At 51.3% G+C, this 20,421-nt stretch overlaps 1 protein-coding gene across 8 annotated transcripts in view; it reads right to left on the bottom strand.

The window, feature by feature from the left end:
* The window catches only part of ZBTB7C (zinc finger and BTB domain containing 7C), a 378,357-nt gene that overhangs the window by 77,957 nt on the left and 279,979 nt on the right, over nucleotides 1–20,421 (bottom strand). Inside the window, exon 1 of one of the 8 annotated variants that reach the window (XR_010933040.1) lies at nucleotides 18,846–18,981. The exons of 6 other annotated variants lie outside the window; for them this stretch is intronic. Coding sequence is in view for 1 of the 2 variants with exons in the window: in XM_067699153.1 (XP_067555254.1) it covers nucleotides 18,846–18,970 (125 nt within the window). In the remaining variant the exon portion in view is untranslated. Of the gene's footprint in view, nucleotides 1–18,845; nucleotides 19,145–20,421 lie in introns of those variants that run through there. One more of the 8 variants, XM_067699153.1, reaches the window with a different exon arrangement.

The raw sequence follows: 20,421 nt of genomic DNA, 5'->3' as shown, positions 1-20,421 counted from the left end.
TCTGATCATCTGCCCTGAGTCAGAGGCGGCTCTTACTATACAACAAAATATCTCACTCATTTCACCCCACGAAACGTTATCTGTGAATGGAGCCTTTATGACATCTAATGAGCTGTCCAAGTAGAATGAATCTTAGTAAAACAGACCAAACTGCTCCTCAGGAAAGCACTACCAATTCATATTTCCTTCCAGAAGACATGGGAGGAATGGGTGAAAATATCTGTTTCACTGTACCTTTACTTGCCAGCTCCGGCTATTCTAATTTTTTTTTTTTTTTTAACAAAGCTTTGTGAAATTGATGAGCTAAAAAAAAAAAAAAGGTGGTACCTTGGAGATTTACCTTTTGTTTGTTATTTTTTATTTTTTTGCGGTATGTGGGCCTCTCATTGTTGTGGCCTCTCCCGTTGTGGAGCACAGGCTCCGGACGCGCAGGCTCAGCGGCCATGGCTCATGGGTCCAGTCGCTCCGCGGCATGTGGGATCTTCCCATACCGGGGCACCAACCCGCGTCCCCTGCATCGGCAGGCAGACTCTCAACCACTGCGCCACCAGGGAAGCCCTACCTTGACTTTTTTCACTAGAATTGAGGTTCAACATTACCTCACTTGTGAATTGGCCATTTGCCACATGTGGTCCTACATTTGTGAACTGTCAGTTCCTTTTTCCCCTTTTACACTGCTGAGAGTTATGTATTTCTCTTAAGGTTTACAGAAGCTCTTTTTATAGGGGTAATATATTAACTTTTTTGACATATGTTTTACAAATGCATACATATGTTTTTAAACTTTTAAAATAGTAAAATGTTCACCAAGAGACCTAAAATATTTAGTCTTTGCCTAATCATTTCTATTCTAGCATTTTATCCTAAAAAAGAATCAGACTTTTTGGAACCAGGATGTTCATTCTAGAGCTATTTATAAGAAGAAAAATTGGAAATTACCTAGATATATAGCCCTTAGGGTACACTAATGTGAACAAATATTATGAAGCCGCTAAAATGAGATTTTCTATGAATGATTAGGAAGTGCTCACAGCTAAAATGCTAAATAATAAGAGCAACATAATGTCCAGAATAACCCAATTTGGGTAAATTTTTAAAAATACATATGCTTTAACAAAGGTTGCAAGAAGATACACCAAACTATGGATAGCATTCATTGGAGTTATTTCTGAGTGACAGAATTAATGATGCCTTAATCATCTTCCTACTTTGCTGAGTTTCAAAAGTTTCTATAATAAATGTGTTATTTTATGTATTTTTAAAATAAAGATTTACGTTTATCCTGCCAGTTTTTCAAAATCCAGATGCCTCACTCACAGGCTTGTTAAAACCCAAATCACTGGGTCCCACCCGCAGAGTGCCTGATTCAGGAGGTCCGAAGCGGGGGCCTGAGATCCTGCATTTCTAACAAGTTCTCGGGTGATGCTGAGCTGCTAGTCCAGGGAACACACTTTGAGAACCATGGCTTTGTACTAAAGGGTATTTTTTCCTCCTGTTGCCTAATTTTCATCTATGTTGAGAAGATAAAGAACACTGGCACCTGATCTTCTTAATCTTCGAAGACTGATTGCTTCTACCAGGAGAGAAAGGAGCCAGACACCACAAGCCCGGCGGGCAAGCATCTGCATTCCCACTGCCAGCCCCACATTCTTGGAAGACCATGCATTCCATGCATTCCTTCCCTGAAACTACCAGGCACCTCCCTTTCCTTCTCATTTTCCAACCAAATAAACTTGGGGAATGAAGGCATTTCTCATTAGTATTAGCTCCCACATTTTGAATTAACTTTCACGTGTGACGGGGGTAGGGGAGGTGGTGGGCGGGATCCTCCCAGCTTGTCTGTAAACTCCTGGTGAGCTCAGGGTACCTTGCACAGGCCCATCAAATGTGTGTTGATCTGACGGGATACTTCCTTCACTCCAAGAACTGTTACAGGCCGGGAGGACACGGTGGAGAGCAGGATTGGCTGGGTCCTACCCGCATGAAGCTTACGCTCTACTGGGAATATATATAATATCACAAAAACATAAATAATGGTCTCATTGGTGGGCATGAGCAGGCTGAGGAAAATGAAACAGGGGAATAGAACTGTAAGTGCGGGGGTGGGGGGCACTCCTTTAGCTGGGGACTCAGAGAGGGCCTCCTAAGTCTGCAGTGTGATGGTCCTATGCGGGGTCGAAGGCGCAGGGCAAGACAGATCTCCCTGGGCTCTCAGGCTGTTTCTCAAGTGGTAACATGCTCATGGCCCAGAGATTTTGACTCAGTAGGTTTGGGCGGAGATGCTGCATTTCCATCACATTCCCGGGTGGGGTCCAAGCTGCTGGTCCAGGGATCACCCTCTGAGTAGCAAGGCCTTAGGCCATAGTAAGGGGTTTGGAATTCAACCTAATTACAATGAGGGGCCGCTGAGAGTTTGAAACTAGAGAGTAACAGATCGTACTTATGTTTTCAGAAGATGATTCTGAGGGACAGAAGGTGTAGGAGAGCTCGAGAGGCAGGAGTTCAGATGGGCACCGAGGACACTGGACCACTGAAGGTGGCAGTGGAGGTGTGGAGGTGTGCGTGCTGCGACCAGGACTGGCAGGACAGGCGGTGGGACTGGACGCCGGGGAGGAGGGGGAGGCGGAAGCAAAGGAGATTTAATCTGTGCTGAGCCCCACCCTCCCATCAACCCATCAGGGATTCACTTGGGGACTTTTGGCACCAGCTGCACGCAGCTTGAGTTCCAGGCCCTCCCTGGCTTGCCTGCAGAGGCTGCTGGGAAGGCACATGGTAAGTTTTCACACTTGAGTCCTGGAGCACCAGCTCAGAAAGGAAGGAGCATGGCTGCAGTGTTGGATGGGCTTTGGAAGGTTCTGAGAGAATAAGTGGGCGTCTCAGGAGTCTCTGCCAGGAATCTCGGCCGGCAGAACTGCCCCTGGTCCTGCGGCTCTTCCTGGGGAGGGCAGCCACTTCCCACTCCTGCTGCTGTATCTCCTACAGAGTCAGGCCCAGGAGCACTGTGCTTTACCATCTGCCACTCCAGGTAAGAGAGAGCAACCCTTGGAGACAGAGATCCAGGCCATCAGGCGGGGCCATGATCCAGGAATGATGGCTAGGGGAGAAAGAGAAGGTGGGCCACCCGTCTGGTGGCAAAATCATTACATAAGCAACTCTCAGGTACCCACAGGTTTGTATTTTCACAGCCAGTACCCTGCCACTGTCGCCAGAGCCTTCCGGTCTCAGCACACGCCAGGGCTCTGGCTGTGTATCCTGAACCTTCTATAGTCTTCTACAACTGCTTTATCCCTTCTTTTTTCCTTTTAAGGTTAGCTTAAAAGTATGTGTATATACTGTATTATATTGTATATTAAAGGGCAATTTGAAAAAATGCACACACTAGACCCCACCCCCACCCCCATGCTCACGCTTCAATACACCTGATTCCGTTTCCTAGTTCCCTCTGAGCCGCATTCTACACATTCCCATTTACACAAATGGGATTCTGGACTTAGGTGTGTGTGGAACTGATGGGCAGTAATTCGCATGGAAGCTTTGGGTTGAGTGAAAGAGCTTGGCCTACAGGTCTGGGGACAGGCAGGAGAGACAGCAAGACTGATGCTGTGAGCCCCAACCTGGCCTGGGAGGCAAGTCCAGTCCGTGAAATTAGGGCTTAGAGGAGAGGCCGAGGACATGGGGCCCTGGTGCCAAAGGGACGCAGAGAAGAGCGGAGAGCTGTGCCGGCACATGGTGGCTCTGGTGTCCGGAGGCCCCTGGTCGCCCCAGGGAGGTGGTGTTCTCACCATGCAGAGGCAGAGAGGCTGAGCTGCCCTGTGCCTGGGCCGGTGCACACCGTGGTCCTAGGTGACCCTCAGCACTGACGGGACGTTCCCTGCACGTCCTGCCAGGGGGGTGGCAGGGTCCTGCAGTGAGGCAAGCTGAGTTTGGAGCCATCAAATCTGGCTTAGACCAACCTAAACGTCGATGGCGACAGAGGAATGGGTAAAGAAGATGTGGTACATGTATGCAACGGAATATTACTCAGCCATAAAAAGAATGAAATAATGCCATGTGCAGCAACATGGATGGACTTAGAGATTGTCGTACTGAGTGAAGTAAGTCAGACAGAGACAGAGAAATAGCGTATGATATCGCTTATATGCGGAAACTAAAAAGAAATGAGACAAATGAACGTATTTACAAAACAGAAACAGACTCACAGACTTAGACAATGAAATTATGGTTACCGGGGGGTAAGGGTGGAGGGAAGGGATAGTCAGGGAGTTTGGAATCGACATGTACACACTGCTATATTTAAAAAGGATAACTAACAAGGACCTACTGTGTAGTACAGGGAACTCTGCTCAATGTTATGTGGCAGCCTGGATGGGAGGGGAGTCTGGGGGAGAACGGATACATGTATATGTATGGCTGAGTTGCTTTGCTGTGCACCTGAAGCTATCACAGCATTGTTAACTGGTTCTACTCCAATATAAAATAAAAAGTTAAAACATAAAAAAAAAAATCTGGCTTGGGAGCCGGAATCTACATGACCAATAGTGATGCCAGCACAGCTCAGGGGAGGCACAGCTGGGTGGACACCACAATTTTTCTTCTGTTTCTTCTTCTTTTAATGGTGCTCCATAAACCCACTTCCATGTTGCTATGCACTGCCTGCCTTTGTCCTTTTCATGGTTTACGATATTCCATGAGTGGACGTCTGACAATTGATATTACCATTCTCCTCTTTTGGACTACATTGATTGTTAGTAGGTGTTTTTTTTTTTTTTTTTTCTCTCTTGTGAAGATGTAGTGGTTGCTGTATCTTTGTTTATAGGTGCATAGCTGTTGGAGCAGGGCGTGTGGCGGGTAGAGGGCAGGGACCATATATGCTGTCCTGCCCGAGCGCAAGTTCCTCTGTACGAGAGGCCTCTGAGCAGCTGGTACTATTACATCCATGGAGCCATGTGGTTCCAGCCGATTCTACCAAGAGGGCTCAGAGCAGCCGAGGGTGGTGAAGGCTGGCTTCATACGTTACAACTTGCTCTGGTGAAGTATCTGAAACGCGCAGCACCGTGCAAAGAGTGGGTCGGGGCAGGGCATTCCAGGTGAGGGCAGAGAACCAGCCACTTCAGGCTTGTGGGGACCAGAGGCCAAATTAACACAAGCAAGATTCTCCTGGGTGGGGAGGTCCCAGCGTGGGGAGGTCTCACAGCCCAGGATTCCTGTCCAGCTGTACATACATTCCACCCCACAAGGGAGAAAACTGCCCACATCCTGTCGCTCTGCAGCACCGTGCTGGCTTCATTGGAGACGCTCAGTAAATGAATGAATGAGTGAACAGATGAGATGGTAACATATGTAACTCACACAATCTTAGCCCCACCCCCAGGAAAGTTAGAATACTCCCTCCCAGACCCTGAGTCCTTGCAGAAGGAAGGGGTGTGGATCCGTGGCCCGGGGGAGACTTTCCCTGGGGCTCGGGCCAGAGGAGCTGCCACCCTGAGCTGTAACATCTCCCGCCTGGCAGCTGTGGCGTGGGTGATCGGTCCCCAGGCACAGAGGCCTCTGGCAAACCTATCTGCACCTCGACACGGATCACTGACTGCCTTATGATCACCTGTCCTGTGCTCAGCTCCACGCTAGGGGCTGTGAGGGTCAGAGAGCCATACAGGATATATAGATATCCTGTCTCCAGGGAGTTTACAAACTGAGAAGGATGAGCCATATACAGGCTGCAGAAGGCACAGATGTGAGCCACCCAGGTTCCCCCTCAAAAAGGACTGGTGGCCCAGCTGGTGGGAGTGTGGCCTGCAGTCAGCCCTCAGCCTAGGACCGCCCCGTCAGGATGGCCTGGGCTGCAGAGCCACCCAAAGGCATGCCAGTCCAGGGACACACACGTTCCATGACTGCCTGAGGTCCCAGGGGCTCTATAAAGGCATGGGACAAACCAGAGGTGGCCATGTGTGCTCCAGATGACCCCGCGGGGATGGCTGAAGCGGAGGGGCGGCATCACCAGCTTCGTCTCTGCCCTGCCTGCTTCCTGCCTCAGCGTCCTGCAGGGGTGGATCCCCAGGGCACCTCTGACTAACATCCTCACACTAAACTCTGCTTCCTAGTCAGCTGCCCAGAGTCCCCAGCCTTGGAGAAACAGGGACTATAACCGAAAGTAATTCACAGACTCAATCCAGGCTTAATTCTGTAGTTCAGCCTTCAAGTGCTGTAAGAACAGTGGATGTGTTGATGGTAATAAATGCTGCAAGACGCATCCTTAACATGCAGTTCTTCTTGGGAATTATTATGTAAGTTTTTATTAATTAACTTGTAAAACACAAACACATATATATTATAGTCTTGTTTATTACTAGGAAGAGCTGTTTCTGTTGTATTTTATGTATGATGCTCAGCTCTGGGGTCCATGATGGACAGGAGGTGGTGTAGCCTGGGGACAGGGAGGACGTCTTTCCTGCAGGGCTCAGCCAGCCAGGAAAAATGCCAATTAAGGCAAAGCCGTCTGTGAGGAGTCATTTTAGTTGTCACGTTAACCCTACGACCTGGGGATCACAGGCTGGATACCGGCTCCCCAACTCTTCAGGCAAACTGTGCCCCTTTAATTGGCATCTGTTCCTTCGGGGCGTGGTGACCTCTCCCTAGTAACGCTGAACTTTGCAGGCTTGATGAAAAGCCAGTGAAGAGGCACGCAAAGCCTGAAGTCTGTCTGCCTGTCTGAGACCCTCGGGCGACACTGGAATGGGAAGGAGGTGGGAGCGCTTCCCTTCATGTGAACATGTAGGAGACTCTGGGTGGCATCTAACTCATCAGAAGCCAATAGCACCTGCTGGAATAGAATCTGCACCACAGTCCCCAAAGCCAAACAAAATGCAACCAACCATCTTGAAGAACCATGGTGTTTTGCTGCTAATTACCTTTTTCAGATGCTTTTGCTACCAACTTATTGTTTATCTTCTTATTGATCACATTAATCATTACTACAGACAGGCTGCTGGGGGAGGGGGTGGGAGGGAGTCTGCATGCTCACCCGTGCAGTCCTGGCCAACAGGACCAGCTACCAGGAGTCCTGACTGTGTGAGGACCACAAGGGTCTTTGGGGCACAGTGATGCAGGGGTTTGGGGGCGGTGGCTGGAGGGTCTCGGGACCTTGGGATGGAGGCTGGGGCACCCACCCTCACTGGCTGAGACACTGGGAATCCTGACGGGATACTGCTTGGTAGTTTTAGTTTGGTGTCTGTGAAGTGCTCTCTGAGCCAGCCCTGGAGGAGCTTGACTTCTTCAAGGAGCAAGTGTGAGTGAGAAGATGGGAAAGCAAACACGCCTTTTGGGGAAATGGACAGGAAGGGTTTTAACATTAGTTGGGGAGAAAGCTCCTTGCTATCACCCTGTTTCCCAGCCCCTCTGCTCCAGTAGGAACAGCAGTGGCCAATCTAGGGACAACCAGGAGGAAATCTAGGGCCAGGCCAAGGCAGGCGTGGTGGCTACTGATGGAAGCCCTCAGATTTCCTCAGTGGTGGCGAAAAAATACCATGATCATGGGCAGAAAAATACCATGATCATGGGCAGAACACAGGAGCCACTGGACAAAGGAGAGGTTCTTGGTGGGGTTGGGAGGGGGGCCGGAACCCAGAAATTTGCTGTACACAAGTGCCGAGTTGAAAGCTATTTTCAAAATTACGGCTACTGTGTGTTACACATGGTGCATAATTTATCTTTTTAATTCCTTCATCAGGTCAGGAGACAGCTATAACTTTCCCATTGTACAGATGAATACCTGAGGCTCAGAGATTCCAAGAAGTCCATGGTGACCTGACTGGAAAGTGGATGAGCTGAGACTGGAACTCAGGTCTAAGTGAGTCTTCCCAGCAGGTGCCTCCCACTGTGGAAGCCGTGGAAGGGACCTCCCTCCTGAATGGGACTCTGGACAAGGTGGTGTCCCAAGGAGCAAGGTTCCCCAGCCCTGAATGGCGTGTCTTTTCTTGGCTGCCTTCCAGACATCTGTTCTTGTACGCCTGGGCCACTGACCGCCAGCCACCTTTCTGGGGAGCCCTCTTGGTCATGTGAGTACGGACAGCCCTCTGTGCCTGGGACACCACCACTCAAAGCAACTTGTTTCCCGACTTTTCCATCCTGGTACTCAGATCACAGCAGGCTGGGGAAGCGAGATGGAGGGTGCTGGCCATAATGACCTAAGGGTTGGGAGACGCAGTCAAGCACTGTGGCAAGAGTGTGGTCCTGGGGGTAAGAAGATGCATACTTTGCCTCCTCCATCTGCGAGGAAGAACTTTTGGAGCAGGAGGTCCTTTGAGGCCCTGACATTGTCTGCTTGGCCCTTCATTAGGTGGCCCCAGTGGACTAGGCCATCCAGGGCATTGACCCTGGCCAGGCAGCCCCGGGAGACACCGTCCAGCAGATGTCCGTCTGTCATGGTGTGGTCGCGCTGCTGTAGCCAGTGGTGCATTCTAAGAATACGTGACGTGGAGAACCCTTTCCCTGGTGTGTTTCGGGCAAGCAACCCCACCAGGGTCCTGCAAAGAGCAGGGCCGTGGGTGTGCCGGCACAGGGCCACTGCAGGAGCAATGTGTACTCTGGGAAACTTTACAAACGTGGCTGGGCCATTCTTTTATAACATTTGATCTCTTCAAAGGATGGTGTTTAAAAAGTTTACACACTGATGTTTTCTGTTGCCTTTATTACCTCTCATGCTGATTCCTCCCCACCTCCACTATTACCTGCTCTGAATTGATACCTGTTAATAATGATTTTGAATAACCCATTCTATGGTAATTCTTCACTTTCCTTAGTCAACTGACTTAGTCTAAGAGCAGGCCAGAATTTTGTCACATCTGGGTCTTATTAAATACACCAGAATAACTGTATCTTTAATCTACCCACCCCTTGACACCCTGGGACTTGAAGACAGCCCTAGTGTGCTGCCCCCTCTCTCCCCACCAGAGCAGGCCTCAGAGCCCAGTCCTGCCCAGAGAGACCCTTGGATTTTTAATCAAGTCACCTAAAACCGACTGTGGACTCGCACCTCCACTACTTTCCACAGGATGCTGCTCAGTTTTTTTCTAAAATTTCAGACAGTTCCAGCCCCCAAGGGAGATCCTGGCCAAAGGGATGCCCCCATCCAGCTCCAGGTCACCTGGGGATGCCTGCTTGGAAGAGGCCATTGTGCTGCATCAGAGTTTGTCCTGTCCAGCTGGTGAAAGCCAGCACTTACAGGCCGGGCACTGAGGGGTGCTCTCATTCCGTCCTCACAGCAACACTATGAGGTTTCATCCCCATTTTACAAATGGGGAAACCACAGCACAGAGACATTATGTAACTAGTCCAATGCCACAGAGCCTGTAAATGAGAACCAGGTCTTGAAACAGGCCCCGATTGCAGAGCCTGTGAGCTAAGAGGCTGTGGCACGCCGCTTCGCCTCTGGTCCCAGCTCAGAGCCTCTCCATGAAGCCTCCCCTGAGCCCTCTGCCCCTCATCCCCTGCTCTGACTCTGAATAGCACCATCTTTCTGGACCAATTAGCAGAGTCTGTCATTTTATAGACTCTTGCTGCATTTTCAAGTTCTGTCTTAACTGGGTAAACGGATGACAATCTTGGGAGGGCAGGGGCCGGGGAGCTGCATCTGCAGGACTTCTGGGGCCAGCACAGGACCTGGCACACATTAGGCGCTGCTTCTGTCCTTGCTGACTAGGCGTCACTCGCAATGGCCCCACTGGCTGCGGGGAAGGCCCCACCCATCCTCTCCTGGCTGCCCCCAGTGGAGGCTCACTTGGTCTGGCCAGTTCATCCCAGCGTGGGCCCAGGGTTGGCTGACGCTCAGCCCCTCTCCTCTGCCTGGGTCTGCAAAGAGCTCACCGCCATGTTATTGGAAAGGCTTCCAAGAGCTGGAAGCCAGGTTCACTCAGAGGGTGCACCATGGGAGGAAGGGAGGAGGGTAGGGAGGGAGGGTGTAGGGAAGCGTCCCACAGCGGGGAGCCCAACAAGAGAAGGCAGGGAGGAGCGGGCAGTGGAGTAGAGACCCCACGGCTGGGTGTGCACCAGGCCAGCCAGGGGCCCACCGCGCAGGGTCCCATCCTCCGGAGCACGCCTTCCTCTCCATCTTTGTGTTCACTCCGTTTGTTCCCCAACCTTCCTGGGGTCCAGTGTCACCTTGAAGAAACCCACCGGCCGGAAGGAACTCATCCCCACCTGCCCAAACATTAACCTGCGGTCTGTTTAGTGCAGCTTGTCCTTTCAAAAGCCCCTGGTTCTCCCTGCCATGCACCCCAACTGACAGTCCTCCCCAAGGTGCCCTCATTCTGGTCACTCACCCTCCTCTCACCTCACTGCCCCCACCACCCTGGGGCCAAGTCTGTGCCCAGGCCGCACAAGCAGGTACAGATGTCACTTGATGAAAGTGGTTCTAGGAGGTCCCCATTCCCACAGAAACCGCCTCCGCACTCCGCCCCGAGTTACTGTGCTTTAATCCTCACACCTGAAGTCCCCCCATTGGAAACTTAAGTCTCCTCTTTCAAAGACAGACACCCCTGAAGGGGGTAACGTGGTTGCCAGAGGCTTTGGTAGCTTCGTGTGGGTTAGTGTAATGGATTCGCTTTCTCCTAATAACTGGGTCAGATCATCAGAAACAGAGGATGGAGCAGGAGTCCTGAAGGGGTGCTAAGAGGCTGGGTGGGTGCGGTGATTCTGGAACACAGAATGATTCCTGGATCGGCAGGCTCCATGCAGGTGGAGGAATTTGAACAGTGAAAGAATAGCATGAAAGGACCAGGAAAAAAAGTTTTGCTGCCCTGCACAAGTATTGCTAAAAGGGAGTGATGCAAAACTAAGGGTTGGGGCTTCCCTGGTGGCGCAGTGGTTGAGAGTCCGCCTGCCAATGCAGGGGACACGGGTTCGTGCCCCGGTCTGGGAAGATCCCACATGCCACGGAGCGGCTGGGCCCGTGAGCCATGGCCGCTGAGCCTGCGCGTCTGGAGCCTGTGCTCCGCAACGGGAGAGGCCACAACAGTGAGAGGCTCGCGTACCGCAAAAAAACCCCGAAAAAAACCTAAGGGTTGAACATACACTCAGGGGGTCTTCATAACCTGGTTAGAACCCCAGAGTTTAGGCAGTCCATACTCAGAGTGGAATGTTCACCGAAAACACATACACAGACACCCCACACACCCTCTCCAACACAGAATCCAAAAGAAGATACAGCAATGCCCGGAAAACTGCCTCAAACATATTTCCTTCCAAGCTGCCAGCGGAGGAGGCCCCACAGATCAGTAGGAGGCAGATCAAGCCCGTTTCCTTTTATTGAAACTTCTCCCCTTCTAGAACTTCTTCTCTGCAGGTCCAGGCCACAGAGACATTAATCCCCATTCAAATGAATCTTCAAGGTTCTTCCTTCATTAGAAAAAACACCTCTCAAAACACCCCCAAGCAGCGGCTCTAATGTCACCGAGTGTATGTTCACCAGGAAGGGAGGGAGGGAATGGCTCTGGGCCTCACCTGGCCTCGTGCTTGTTGGGAGGCAGATACGTGACTGCCCCCCACCCCGCCCTGCTTCCCCTCCCTCCAACAGCTTTAATAAACACTGATGATTTCAGTCCTTCAAGCACAGCTGTCCTGCGAGCTGTCCAGTCAGGGGTATGGGGTGGGAGCCAAGGGCTGGATCTCCAAATAAACCAGCCCTCCCTTTCCCGCCTCTGCCCGCCTCTCCCCAGCAGGTGCGTGTTGAGGAGGAGGGCATGGTCTCTGGCTGAGACCAGGGATGACAGAAGCGTTTCCTGAGCCGCCTGCTGAGGCCACAGCCCCAGTGGGGGAGGGGGGAGGAGTAGAGCTTGCAGACAGGGTTAGAGGTGAGGCCGCCCTCCAGACATGCCATGAACTCAGGCCTCTCCACAACCCTCCATCCAAACCAAGGGGCCCTGAGACGGCACTTCCGGGGGCCTCAGGTTGCCTCTCTGGTTCGAATGTGTGGCACGTTATCGGAGGACAGAAATGGAGTGTTAGTCAATTCGTCACCTATAGGAGGTGTGTGGGAAGCGGCTAAATGGAGGAACGAACGAATGAATGTCTGACACTCTGGGCTACTCTTAGAAACAGCAGTAGAGGAAGGGGAGGAAAGCTATGGGGACTTCAAGGGAGGTGGGTAGGGATGCTACTGAGGGGAGTGGGAGAAGAAAGGGCTACCGAATCATATTCTACCCCGTCACCGTGGTGCACACAGCCCGCCAGGCAGCTCGGACCCTCACAGAGCGTGACTCCCTTATCAAGTAACTTCCATTTGCATGACTCCTGCTAAATCCTCCTCCAAGAAGTTGGGACAATTGTCCTCTCAGAATGTGACACTCAGAACTGTCATAGCTGAACTTCAGAAACCATCCACTCAAGGGCTCTCTGAATTTTATTTCAGCAGCAGAAGCTCCCTTGTAGAACTAAAACTTCATGCAAAAACAGACTCACCCTGAACTGTTCTGCTTGAATCAGCTCCATGAATCCCTTTGGAGACGCCAGTCTAATCCAACGCCTCGTTTTGAGAAAGGAAACTGAAGCCCAGAGAGGTCAGTCTGTGTTCTCACTCTCCATCACAACCGCCTTCAGGCGCCTGGTCCCCTCCGCTGAGCATCTGCTTCAGTACCTCGTGGGTGGGGCCCGGCACATGGAATCTTTAAAATGTTTCATAGGTGATGACGACCTGGAGTCAGGTTTAGGAACTGCTGGATTAAGCACTGCTTGAAAGTGAAGAGTAAATTGGTAGCTGGGCCTGATCCCAGCTGCTTGACAATGATATCCAAGAAGCTATTGGAATTCATTTCCGGTACTGAGGTCTGCTTATACTGAACTTGATGCCACTGACTGAGATTTTAGCATGTTCTGGGTGAAAGGATAATTTTTCACAATCTTTGGCAGTCTTTCAAACTAGGTGAGTCCCCCCTGAACCACTCGGCTCCTATCTACCTCTGTTAAGAGTGTGACTCCAGTCAGTCCCATAGGTATGACAAGGGGATGAAATTATTTCATCATGGAGCTGAAACACCAGTGTGAAATAGAGCACCCAGCCACACCTAGCAGTTTTGCCTGAATCAATGGATCTTGCCACCAGCTCAAGGCCCGAACAGGAACGGGACGAGGTGGCCTTGTGTTGCCCGGCTGCCACCTGGTTATGATGTTAGCTCTCCAACAGTTTTATTCGTGGTCCCAAAAGTGTCATTTAACACAATAAAAAGGTCAGGATCTTAGTCGTCTCCATCGAAGTCCCAAACATTGAACAGCTTGTCCAATGAATGTCACATTTATTTCCCTTCAGGTCAATTTCTTCCTTTCCCAGGGCCTGGTTTTCCATCAGCAGCTGCATCTGGATGAAGTGGGGCTGAGGGAGCGGGCCCCACTGCCGGCTCTCTGGAGCATTCCTTGGGAAAACAGAATGAGAGCACCGACCCCTGCATTGTCCCATAGAAACGTATAGGGAAAACCTGGTGAGAGGTCTGGGACATGCAGAGGAAACACCAGGCTAGGTAGGATGATCGAGAAGTTGAAACACATGGATCTCACTGTAGGTACGGCAAGCAAATGTGACTTAGCTGATTCCAGAATATTTCCTGGGTGCTGCTTCCTTGAGCATATAAACCCTTAGAAAATAGGATGGCTACAATTAAAAAGGCAGATATCATCAATAAATGTTGCCAAAGATGTTGAGAAACTGGAATCCTTACACACTGCTGACGGGAACGTAAAATGGTGCAGCCACTGTGAAAAGCAGTCGGCAGTTTCCCGAAAGGTAACACATAGGGTTACCATCTGACCCAGCGATTCCACTCCTAGGGATATAGCCAAGAGAAAGACTAACCTATGGCCAAACAACATCTTGTGCGTGAATGTTCATAGTATTATTGACAAGAGCCAAACATGGAAACAACCCAGCTATCCATCAGGTGATGATTGGATAAATAAAATGTGATATATCCATACAAGGAACATTATCCAGCAATAAAAGAAATGAAATATCGATACATGCTACAGTGTGGATGAACCTTAAAAACATGTGAAGTGAAAGCAGTCGCAAAAGGCCGCATATTCTCTGATTCCATTGATATGAAATGTCCAGAACAGGCAAATGTATTTAGAGATAGAAAGTAGATTTTTGGTGACCTAGAACTGGGGAGTTGGGGTGAAATGGGGAGTGAGTGCTAATGGTTACGGGGTTCTTTTTGGTGTGATGAAAATATTCTAAAATTGATGGTGGTGAGGGTAGCACAACTTTGTAAATATACTAAAAACCACCGACTTGTACACTTTAAGTGGGTGACTCGCACGGTATGTGACTTATATCTCAATAAAGCTGGTATTAAAAAAAAACAACAACAAACCTTAGAAAAGTTCCTGTTATTTAGGTTCTGCTAAATAGAGGCGTTCTCTGGTAGACTTCCCCAGGGCTTAAAAGAAGGCACGTATCAACAGGAATAAGGGTCACTGTCACCTCTTACTTTTACCAGTAGCCTCACAAAAAACAATGGATCAACCCGTTAGCTCCAGAAAGAGCAAAATTACCAGCCAGAAGCCACAGCCAAAAAAGCAACAGCCCTGAGTGTACGTGTGCACACGTGTGTGTAGGCAAGGCAGAATTCTTCTGAAGGCCAAGTTCAGCTCTGTGATATTATTTGGGGAGGTCACGTGTACATCTGCTTCTGGTTTGTATCTAATTTGAAAAAGCCGACACTGACTGTGTACTCTATTATTAGGCAGTTTTTTCAGTTCTGTGTCTCGGTGCTGCTCTACTCAATTTGTTCAGAGGATGAACTCACTTCTTGACAGATGAAGAACATCCCGCCCCGGGGTTCTGGCCCAGGAGGGGCAGGCTTCGGTCGTGCCAGCTTTTCCCCTTCTGCACCTCATGTGACCCGAGCCAGGCCACTACTGGGGAAGAGTTCTTACCCCCGGGGGAAGCTTCCTTCTCGACTGCTGGCCTCCTGCAGGTGGAGGAGATGCGGGGGTGATGAGGAAAGGGAAGGAGGCCCACTCTGGCTGGTCCCCTTCCAAGCAAGGCCCCGATGGAGGGGGCCTCCCAAAGGGAACAAAAGGGAGTGAGACAGGAGAGCACACGTTCTTCTTTTTCTAAACACAGGCTCGAGATGGACAAAGGGAAAGTTAAATTATGCTGCAATTTTGAAAGTCATCCACTGAAGATAAACTCTCCCTTCAAAGGAATTGCTCATCTTACTCCATCGTGGTACCTCGGGGTCTATCAGTATTCAAATTTATGAAGCAACGACATGCAGAATATATAGTACAAAGGGCCCATTTCATCACCCCATTCCTCAAGTTATCTGTTTTTGGCTAAGTCATGAGAAGTCCAGCAACTTAAAAACCAAAACAAAAACTAACAAGCGCGCACAAAGATGGAAAAAAGTCCTCGGTGGAAGTTACTAGGAGGCAGGCAGCTTCAGAAAGGAAAAAACACAATCTCTGACTAATATGAAGGAGACTCCAAATTGCTCTTGGCAACAATCTCTCAACCCCAGATTCCCCTCCCTCTATTCATCTCCACAGTTCCCAGCCAAAGGAAAATAAACTGAACAGCTCTCTCCCTGGCCCAACCTGTAGGGCTGCACGGCTGAGCAAGTGCTGAGCAAACAGACATCCCCACGCAATTATCCACCTGTGCAATCGCTGTATACACGGGGCAGCCAGGCGGGGGCTCACCGCTCTCATCAGGCCGATCATCTCAACATTAGGAGAAAAATGCCTTTATTCTGTCACCACGACATCAAAATGGAATACAACGTGATCTTGTGACCTCAAAGCCAAGAGATTTAAAAAAAAAAAAGAAAAGAAAAAAAAAGAAACAAAGAAGAAAGGAAGAGGAAAATCGTCCTCCCCAGAAGAGTTGGTGTCAGTTCTGAAGAAGTAAGCCCGCAGAACATCCCTCAGATGGGCTTAGCTTCAAGGCAAGATTTATCAGTTCACCTTCCTCACAAAAGTGAGAGTTAATTTTAGAGGCAGTTATCTTACACCTATTATACCATTCAAGATGGAAGGAGAGTTAACAGGCCAAATGTCCTGAAATATTTATGGCCGCTCTGTGTCAAAGATTCATCTGACACCGTTTTATTAGGACAGATATGTCTGTTCAGCTAAAGCAGAGATGGACAGGAGCATCGGGGAATGGCATTGTGAGTGGAGATATAGCGGATGGAACACCATCTTTTCAGTTGAGTCCTGAAACACCCTGGCAGGCGGGGGTGAGCTGCTCTGAGAGCTATGGACAGTCAGGAGACCTGGGTTCTAGTGCTGGCTTCACTACCAAGTCCTGTAAACACGGACCAGCTTCCCCAACGGTAGGATGAGGGGCTTGGAGCTGCAGCTCCGGCCCTGAGAGTATGGAAGGTGCCATTGCAGCCGCTGAGGAACGAGGGTGGGGGCCGGGAGTGATGCTTGGGGCAGCTCTCAGCCTGGCTGGCACTGCTGCAGAGAGGCACCAGTCCTCCTAGAGGCTGCATGGGGTCTTGTCCTCTCCAGTTTCGATGCCCCAAACTAAAGGTTCATCTTAGAACCCATGGCTGTAAGCCAGTAATCTGAACAGCAGGGGCTCAAACAGCTTCCGAGGCACTATGTGCACTCCAGGGACCAGTCCTCATGACTGCAGCATGGGGACACTCACCATTCCAACTGCCCACCCCTCATCTTCTCCCAGCCCCCCTGCTGCCTCTCCTCCTTCACGGCCATGCTTCTGTAGCACCTTCCCACACACTGTCTCATTTCATTCACTCGATAGTCACTGAAGGATGTACTGTTACAATTACTATTCCCATTGACAGAGGCCAGGGACCAGGTCAGAGTTCACTTACTAATGTATGCCAACACTTGGCATGGTGCTTGGAATCACACATTAGACAATATGACAGTTGTCGAATAAATGATTGACTGATCGAATGGAAAGAAACTCAGGTTCAAGAAGGTTAACATTGGATGTAACACATACTATTTTGTACAATAATTATACCAGAGTGATGGAGTCCTGTCTCCTCAACTAAAATGAAACATTCTAAAAGATGGGTGGTATAATGGGTAGCTTGGATTCCTGGTTCTGTCGCTAAGTAGCTGGGCAGCTTACTTAACCCCTTTGAGCTTCAGTTTCCTCATCTGCAAAGTGGAGCTAATGATTCATATCCGATGGGTTGTGTGGGTTAGAGGAGATAAAGTATGCCAAGCACACTACCTGGCACATGGTAGATGGTCTCTGAATGTCCCATCCCTCTCTTCCCTGCCCGTACCCTCTTTGGCTTATCTCCCACAGCTGACATGGCAGGATAAGCCTCGAGTTCTATGACCTTCAGGCCTTTGCTCTTTTGGTCTTCCTCCCTCAGGGTCCTGCCCCAAAGCCTCCTCTTATTTTAAGCCTTTGTAGACCTTTGGCTGCTAAAGTGCCTCTTCTCAGATCCCAAAATGGCTCTCCCAGTTGTCTCTCAAGGAAAAGTTGATTCAGGGAAGGGCCCAGCGTGTAGCTTGTGACTCTTTTGACTTGTTAGAAGAGATCTGGAGATCTATCCAGAGGAGGTCCCTGAACCCTTCTAATTCCTAGGATTTAACTGGGTGATGGAGTGGAGCTGAAACTTGAACCTGGCAGGACCTTTGCCCTTCCTATCCCTCCCCTTCCACAAAAACTTCTATGACTGGAGAAAACTGCCTGATTGTTTCAACCACTTCCTTTACTTGTTCATATTCCTGCATTTGGAGGGATTGTAAGGGGTACGCCACCCGTCGCCCAATGAATCGCGGGAATGAGGCTGCCTCCTGTGCAGAGCCCAGTACCAGAGGTTAAAAGAAAAAGGGCAGCCGTCCCCGGCCCACCGTCCACAGCCGGGACAACAGAAGCCAGAAACCAGCACGACCAAACCCGACGACCCACGGAGCCCTGACCACAGACAGGAAGAAAACTGCACCCGCTCGACCCTCAGCGCCGGCGTGTGTGTGTGTGGGGGGGGGGGGGGGATGTGTGTGTGCAGGCTCTTTCCTGAGTCCCTCCCAGGCCAGCCCGCGGCCGCTGCGGGTACCCTGCTGCAGGGAACCCGGCGGTCGCGAGGGCGACGCGGGTTGGGGCGCGCGGAGCTGGCCCGTCCCAACCGGACCCGGCCGCCTCTGGAGCTCCGGGACCCGGGCTTGGCTCCACCGCCCACCCACGCCCAGGTCAGGGCACAGGGAAGGGTCCCCACCCACTCGGTTCTGCTGGCGATTCTGCCCGGGACGGCGACGGGATTCCCTCCGGCTCGCCCAGCGACTTGTGCCAATCCCCCTTTCATTCCTGCCCCTGTCCTGACTTCTGCCAGGAGTTACCTTGGCTTTCTCCCTGCCCCCGCCCCCAAGTTTTGCATCTGACATAGGGGGGGCCAAGCTTTTTTGGGGGGCGGGTCTTGAAACTAACAATGTCTATCGACCACTACCTTCCAGAGTGCCCCTCGCACTCTCCGCTGTCCCCTTTCTGCCACTCCAAAACCTGACGCGAGGGCCGCGGACGCTGAGAACGCGAGCAAAGTTGCTGTATTCCGAGTCCCCGACTCTTTCCTGCGCTGCGCTGGGAGGTAGGCGGCCGCGCGCCCCTGCATTACCGCGGGGGCCCTAGCCCAGCTTTCCCCAGCACGCTCGTTTCCAGCCCAGGCGCGGCTTTGAAATTCCTCGCGGACGCCGCCACTCACGCCCGGCGAGGGCCAGTCCGAGCCGCCACCCGGGCCAGGCGTCCCCGCAGTGCCCGGAGAGGGGATGCAACCGCTGGGCGCCTCCTCCCCACCCCCGCCTCCACGGCCGCCTGCCCGGAGCCCCGAGCCCATCCCAGCCCGCTCCGGCCGAGGCCGCCGCAGACCCACCTGGCCGCCCCGGGGACGCCGCTCGTGCCTGGGTCGTGTCCTGAGCGCCGCCAGGGTCCCGGGCTGGGAATCCACGCGGCAGCGCAGCTCAGGGGAGCCTGCCGCAGCCGGCGGGAGGTTGTCATTGATTCGTGCTGGGCAAGTTAAGCCATTCCAGGAGTGGTTTTGAGAGAGCACTCCCACCCCTCCCTCCAACCAGAAGTATTTGGCAGGCAGCCCCTTTTTGTCCACCTGTACTGTTCAGCGCGGGACAAGGACCAATTTCACTAGCCGCGCTTTACGCCTCACTTTCTAATACGAAAAGTAAGCCCCTTCGTAAAGGTAAAGCAGAAATGAAAGCAAGGGTAGTGGAGGAGCTTTTCCCCCACTTTTCTCCTGGATCTCTCGTTTGTTTATTTTTTCTCTAACATTTCACAAAATGCCTTACCATTTATGTCAAATCAGGGATGGCTTTTCATTGTTATTGTTTTTTTCTCCAATTCTGCATGTCTTTTATTTTTAGAGGCAATTTTATTTCCATTTGCCTGAAACCTGAGCCCAATAAAATTACTAGAATTATATGTTTTCTCTTTAAAGGGTCGTGAGTGTAACTTATCAAATAAAACACTGCACAGCAAGCATTCAAGTGGCAAACGAAAAGGAGGGAAGTGCAGGAAGTAAGCACAGAACCGTGGCTCCCTCCACGGGGTTGCCCAGGGAACTTGGCCTAGAGGGAGTCCTGAAGGCTGAAGTGGGAGCACCTACTGCCCTATTCTCCCCAACGACAAACACAGTATCACCAGGCTGTCCCTGGCTTTGTCGCCATTCTAAGACTGACTCAGAAATGCCAACCGGAGACCCAACAGTCCACATTTGGGGTGGGCCAGCCACCCATCCCAGAGAGGTGTGGCAGAGCGCCCTTGCCCAAGCTGTTCCCTGAGACCACACACCACGCCCACAGGAGCTCGGAGGCTCCTGCTGCTGTCAGACCTTTTACCCAGAACTGCCCTTCACCTGGCGGGAACCTTCACTAACTCCTGGGTACCTAGGCTGGTGCTTCTCAGAAAGGGGGGAGGAGCCAGGGAGGGAGGGTCCTTCTTCCCCGGAGACCAGCTGCCTGGTGTGTGACGGAGACTCAGCTCAAAACAAATGAGACCAATGAGAGACCTGGCCCTCCATGGCCTCTGCCACTCTTCACCGGCAGGCCACAAACATTAAAGCATCCCAGGGCCAGGGGTAAATCCCAGAGGCCCATCAGTCTATGAAGGCCCAGGATGGGGCTGAGGTTGGCAGAACCCCAGGAAGATGGTTCAGACTTCAATTCATCTCTTCCAGCAGGTGCCCCCTGCCTGAAATCCCAGTGTTAGTGATTCATTCCTTTGTGGGGCACGCCCTGCACAGAGCCTGCGCCAGGCAGGCAGATTTGCTTCAGGAAGGCAGGAAGGGTCTCCTTCTGTAGTTCTAAAACTGAAAAATACCCATGGGTCCGGGGCAAGAGTCTCCACAAGGGGCTGGAAGGAGTTTGTCAGACCTTCTTGTAATGGTGGGAGGGTCACTGATGGCAGCGCGTGGGGGTGGAGAGGCTCAGAGCTAGGGA

The sequence above is a fragment of the Pseudorca crassidens genome, chromosome 12 (genome assembly GCF_039906515.1).
Source record: "Pseudorca crassidens isolate mPseCra1 chromosome 12, mPseCra1.hap1, whole genome shotgun sequence".
Classification (NCBI taxonomy): Eukaryota; Metazoa; Chordata; class Mammalia; order Artiodactyla; family Delphinidae; genus Pseudorca; species Pseudorca crassidens.
This window is presented reverse-complemented; position numbering and strand designations above follow the sequence as displayed.